Raw genomic sequence first — 6,048 nt, 5'->3', positions numbered from 1 at the left:
TCGCAGCCTCCTCCCGGGGAGCCGCAGCTCCTACCGGCCCCCTCGCTCCCTCGGCGCAGAGGCAGGTCCGCTCCCCGCCCCTCTGGACCCCTCCCCCATGCGAGCCCGCCCCGGCCCGGTCCCCACCCCGCCCTCCCGCGGCTCGATTCGCGCCCGGGGCGGCCCCCGACTTTGAGCCCCGTAGTTGAGTTCCGTTTATGGTCTGATTTCCGGCCCCTAGCCTGCTCGCCCCGCCGCCCGCCTGTCCCGCTCCCGCCCTCCGTGGGACCCGGAGGACTGGGGACCATGCCGGAGCCCGGGCCGGACGCCTCGGGCACTGCCAGCGCGCCGCCCCCGCAGCCACCGCCCCAACCTCCCGCGCCCAAGGAATCCCCGTTCTCCATCAGGAACCTGCTCAACGGAGACCATCACCGGCCGCCCCCGAAGCCTCAGCCGCCCCCACGAACGCTCTTTGCGCCGGCCTCGGCTGCGGCCGCCGCCGCCGCCGCTGCGGCCGCCGCAGCCAAAGGTGCCCTGGAGGGCGCCGCGGGCTTCGCGCTCTCGCAGGTGGGCGACCTGGCTTTCCCCCGCTTTGAGATCCCAGCGCAGAGGTTTGCCCTGCCCGCGCACTACCTGGAGCGCTCCCCGGCCTGGTGGTACCCCTACACCCTGACCCCCGCCGGCGGTCACCTCCCGCGACCAGAAGGTACCGAGCTCTCTTTGAACTTTTGTTCTCCCTTCTTTCCCTGTGGGCCGGCCCCATCCCCTCTCAGAGATGGTGTCACTGCAGTTAGGGATGCCCCGACACCTGCCAACCCGAGTTTTGGTTAACTTCCTTCGGCCTCTAGCCAGCATCTTTCCTGCGCCGCTTGGCTACGAGGCCACGGAATCCAATCCCACTTGCTGAGAAAAGAAGTGGAGTTGGAGGCCCGGGCTCTGCGATGCCCGGAAAAAATTGGCCTCCAGCAGGAATGGGTGGCTTGGGATGGCCTTGGGGGGGGGGGGGGGGGAGGAACTAGGCCTGGAAGGCAGGATTGAACCTTAGCAGTGGAGAATTTTCCCGCTGACCCCTGGCATGGGAGACGTGAGATAAAAGGACCGGCCCTGATGCCACCATTGCCTGGCCAGTCCTAGAAAGGCGAGGAGATCTTAGGTCTTTCTGCCTCACTGCAGCCCAGCGGGGACACGGGAGAACCGAGGCCCAGGGCCAGAAGCCTGAGGCCAACGTGTGGGTTGCGCTTGGTGCTCCCAGATCCCCGCCTCGCTCAAGGCCGTGTCGCTGTGCTTGTGTGTGTGTCCGTTTGTCTGTCTCCCCAGCCTCGGAAAAGGCCCTCCTGCGAGACTCCTCCCCTGCGTCCGGCACAGATCGAGACTCCCCGGAGCCTCTGCTCAAGGCTGACCCCGACCACAAGGAGCTGGACTCCAAGAGCCCGGACGAGATCATTCTGGAAGAGAGCGACTCGGAGGAAGGCAAAAAAGAAGGCGAGGCGGTGCCTGGCGCGGCCGGGACGACCGTGGGGGCGACTGCGGCGACACCGGGCTCAGAGGACTGGAAGGCGGGCGCCGAGAGTCCCGAGAAGAAGCCGGCGTGCCGCAAAAAGAAGACGCGCACCGTCTTCTCGCGCAGCCAGGTCTTCCAGCTCGAGTCCACATTCGACATGAAACGCTACCTGAGCAGCTCGGAGCGCGCCGGCCTGGCCGCGTCGCTTCACCTCACCGAGACGCAGGTCAAGATCTGGTTCCAGAATCGCCGCAACAAGTGGAAGCGACAGCTGGCGGCCGAGCTGGAGGCGGCCAACCTGAGCCACGCCGCTGCGCAGCGCATCGTCCGCGTGCCCATCCTCTACCACGAGAACTCTGCGGCCGAGGGGGCGGCAGCGGCTGCGGGGGCACCGGTGCCAGTCAGCCAGCCGCTGCTCACCTTCCCGCACCCAGTCTACTACTCTCACCCGGTGGTCTCGTCCGTGCCCCTACTACGGCCGGTGTGAGATGGGACAGGGGACAGGGAGTGAGCACCCGGCCACCTTTCGGGGACCCCGGAGGAGACTGGGCCGGGCCGCGGGTACCGGGCTGTGGCCAGCGACCTTGGGCTCACTGCCTTGCCTCCCACCCCCCAATAGCATTTTGTAAGTATTTGCAATGCATTTTCCGTGCAATTAATTCCTATGAATTTGAGGCGCTTCTCCTCTTATTTTTGGTTTTGCTTACCATTGAGAGAAAACGGGGTGGGGCAGGGGGGAACGACAAAATTACCAGGTCAAAACTTCCAATTGAAAGTTCTTTTTTAAAAAAAAAAAAAGTTCAGATCTCCCCTTAAATTACCATTGCTCTATGGCTGGGGGGTGGGAGAGGGTGTGTTTTTACAGAAGGAAAATAAGCGAAAAATTCAACTTTTTTTTTTTAGTTTATTCATTTTTCTGAGGAACTATTTTCAAAGTCCCGAGAGAGAGAGAGAGAGAGAGAGAGAGAGAGAGAGAGAGAATTCATATCGAATCCATATTTATTCTGGATTTCTGGGTGTGGTTCTTTCCCCACACCCAATCAGTTATCCACCACCCCCCTTCCAAAATCTGAGCGGCCTCTGGTAAGATCCTCACTTGGCCTGCCTGTGGCAGTCAACTTCATTTATCTCCGTTTGTGACTGAAGAATTCACTAACCAAAATGTTTAAAGGGAAAACACAAAAGCCTCAAATCCAGACCTGTACCAGCTTCATATCTGGCTGAGTGGCAGTGGTCTTACTTATTCCTCGAATTTATTTAGTGGTAATATCACTATTACTACTTTACCTGCTTGAGACGTTGGTTTCTTCTCCTTCTCTCTCTCTCTCTCCTTCTCTCTCTCTCTCTCTCTCTCTCTCTCACTTTTTTTTTGTAGAAAAAAATTACATTTTATCCTCTCCCGGTTTTTTTTGTTTTCTTTTGTTTTGTTTTTTTACTTTGCAACAACCGTTGTGCTTTGGCCTGTGCAATATTGTACAAAATTTCCCTCAAGCCCCGCCCCTTCCTCTGCTGGGATAAAGACCACCACACCACAGCATAATCATTAATGTAGAGGGAAGATTAAGCAGGAGAGGGGGAAGGAAGAAAGCAAGGTAGGTAGCGAGGAGTGAGCTAGGCAGAGTGGAGCGCTTTAAGTGAAGGACAATCAACGTAGGAGAATCTTAACTTATTTGATAACTGTACAGTTTTCTTGTAAAATCCCCCAACTCAACCGGGCACCTTGCTCTGGTTCCCTGTTGGCTACACCTGTTGTTCTGTTGTTTTCATTCGTCTGTTTCCCCCCTCCCTCCCTGTCCTCTGCCGGAGTTCAGTCCCTTTATAAGAAAACAAAACAAAACTCCACAAAATATTGTTACACTTAATGTTATTGTGGAATCGAATTAATTAAAAAGAAAAAAATAAGCCTTTCATGTTGCCAGAGTGTGTAACTTGGATGCTTTCACCGCCTGGGAGCAGGTGAGCAGGGAAACTCTCCTTGCCTCGCTCTCTGACTACCTCTTGTGCTAAGTCTGACCTGCACTCACGCCCCTATAATCCAGCCGGCAGAGGAGACAGGGGTGGCTTTGTTCAGGACCAAGGGCGTTCTTTCCTCTGTATCTTCTGCTGCTTGAAAGGCCCTCGTCAGAGCAAGGAAGAATGAGGCATGGGAAAGGTATAAAGATCCAGGTTTATGTTCAGCTTGCAAATTTGAGCAAAATGACCCTGAGCTTAAAGGCAGGTGGTATTTCCCAAGAAAAAGCTAAAGCTTGCATTCTTTCTTCAAGCCAGGGTTCATTCAAGAGCTGGACTGGATATCCCTAAGATGTCTGTCTAAGATTGTGGTGCCTGTGATTGTCCGCAGGGGTATTGGGGAAAAGAAGGGAGCACAAAGCTTGGAGTTCTGCTGAATCTTGAGGCAGGTCATTAAACCTAACAGTCCTTGAGATAGATGGACAAGGAGTTACCACTTCTAGGACAGGGAGACAGCTGAGCTGGGAGAAATTCAAGCACCCAGTGTAGACCTTGTAGAAGATGTGCCACTGGCTGAGAAAGGACTGGAGTTGACTGGTTCCCCCAACCAGGCTTTCTATGCCCATTGGTTCTCAAAGCTGCCCCAACAGATAGCTAGCCCATCTCCACCCACCTGTTTTAGCCAGGGCCTAGAAGCCTTTTTTCCTTAGGCTACTTCACCCTTGGTTCTCAGCACCAGAGAGGCAAGGCATTCCAAGACAGCTTAGAACTGGCCTAATAGGGAACGAAGGAAGTAGGTGTTTAGATGCCCCTTGCCAATTCAGCATGCATGCCTGACTTCAAGCTCTGTGGTGTGTGTGTGTGTGTGTGTGTGTGTGTGTGTGTGTGTGTGTGTGTGTGTCCCGATCATACTCCAGGCCCTGTTCTTTTGGAGCTGAAGAACTAAGCAAGCAATGGCCGAGATTTCAGAGAGGATTGCCACACGCAGGACACAACCACTGGGGAGCGCCTGTACACGCGCTCTTTTCTCCTACTGTGCTGCCAGGCTCCTCCAACTCAATCGCCACAATTGATTCTACTGTGGCTGAAACGCAACTACCGGTTTTTTTTTTTTTCTGTTGATGGAAAACTGGCCCCAAATAAACCAGTGTAGGTATTTGTGGCAAAATTTTAGCCTGGACTTCAGTGAAGATAGATCTGCCTTTATTTTCCTCTGGTTTGGAATAAAAACGAGGGCATGTGTCGTAAATGAAAAATAAACAGAATATCGGGGTCAAAATATGTTGTTCCCTGTGTTGCCTGAAAACAGAGTGATGCCTTTTACTGTTGGCAATACTAACTGCGGGACAGGCCAGTAACAGTTCATTAAAAATAATGTTGCAATAGCAAACATGTCCTCAGATTTTACAGCCAGAGCACGATGTTATCAAAAGCCAAGAAAATACTTCTTTATTTGTTTGGATTCCAGAAAACGGTTCTTGACTGACCCAGTCTTTTGAAAGTCAAGATGTAACTGGTTCTCCACAAGTGTAGTTTATCCTTTGTGGGAGGCCCCTTGGCTTCACTTTTCTTCCTGCGTGGGAGCTTGGGAGCTTTGCTGCTCCGGGCTGGTACCTCTCACCCCAGGGCCACAGTGCAGCTCTGAAGAATGATGGCCGGTGTTCATACCATCTTCCAGCCCAGTGGGGTCCTGATGGGTTTCTCCCATGTTCAGTGTTTGAGGAGGAAGCCTGTGACATTATGGAATACTGGTGCCGCTCTGAGTGGGGCACAGTGGACCTTGCTGTCAGAAGAAACCCAGTACAGGACCAGAGAGCTGGTTGTCTTCTCATATGTAGTCTTTGAAAAGATTCCCAGGACTTTCCAGAGCCAATTACCAAGAAGACTTGTAGGGAGAGTAACAAGTCCTCCTGAAATCCCTGTGGACTTTCCTTAGGAGAGTTCAGGGCAGCCACACTTTCCTGTTTCAGGATGCTGAGTGGGCACCTCCTATTTTATCCTTGTACCACCTTCAGGTTGTGGAACCTGGAAGTTTTCTCTCTGTCCTACCTACAGTCCTGCACCCACTCTCAACACCAGTCAATGCTCTCTGGTCAACGAAACCTTCTACAGTGGCCACCAAATAGATGGATGTTCACAAATAACACAAAATACACTCACTTGACACAGCACACATGGCGATCCAAAGTAGCCCAACACACCTGCTCACAGTTTGTGGTTTTTAGCATCATTCTGATCGCTTAGAGCATACACAGAGTCATGGGCTTTGCTCAAAGCGACTCCAGGTGGCTGGTTTTCTCCAATGGTCCCTGGCTAAGCTGAATTGAGAGTGGATAGCACAGATGGGTAGGAACAGGGCATTTACCCACCCATCTCAGTTGCATAGCCTGAAAATTCCCCAGGTGGCAGGTGGTTCCTGGAGTTTCATCACAAGCCACGTGGTCAAATTAGCCTAACCTCACCACCCCTCTACCAGGGACCCTCACAGTCCTGTGTGCCAAGACTATAAGGAGTCCCCACAGAGTTCCAAGCACCTCTGAGTGCCTTCAGGCCCTGGGAGAGCTCAGAGCCAGCCTGTGAACTGTTTCTGTTGGCAACACAGATGTATTTCTTTTATT

The 6,048-nt window shown here is 53.5% G+C and overlaps 1 protein-coding gene across 1 annotated transcript; it reads left to right on the top strand.

Moving 5' to 3' along the window:
* Nucleotides 1-285: 285 nt before the first annotated feature.
* Nucleotides 286-1,967, top strand: Hmx3 (H6 family homeobox 3). The gene is made up of 2 exons (XM_021168944.2): nt 286-685; nt 1,297-1,967. The coding sequence occupies exons 1-2, from the start codon at nt 286-288 to the stop codon at nt 1,965-1,967; spliced, it is 1,071 nt and encodes a 356-aa protein (XP_021024603.1).
* Nucleotides 1,968-6,048: the final 4,081 nt, after the last annotated feature.

Source organism: Mus caroli, unplaced genomic scaffold (assembly GCF_978045245.1).
Source record: "Mus caroli unplaced genomic scaffold, Mus_caroli_1 scaffold_8, whole genome shotgun sequence".
Classification (NCBI taxonomy): Eukaryota; Metazoa; Chordata; class Mammalia; order Rodentia; family Muridae; genus Mus; species Mus caroli.
The sequence above is the reverse complement of the archived record's forward strand: the minus strand, read 5'-3'. Positions and strand labels throughout refer to the sequence as shown.

Excerpts from the sequence above, each read along its gene's own strand:
- Hmx3 (XM_021168944.2), top strand. The coding sequence starts at position 286 with ATGCCGGAGCCCGGGCCGGACGCCTCGGGCACTGCCAGCGCGCCGCCC. Across the intron at positions 686-1,296 it reads TCACCTCCCGCGACCAGAAG|CCTCGGAAAAGGCCCTCCTG; the intron begins GTACCGAGCTCT and ends CTGTCTCCCCAG.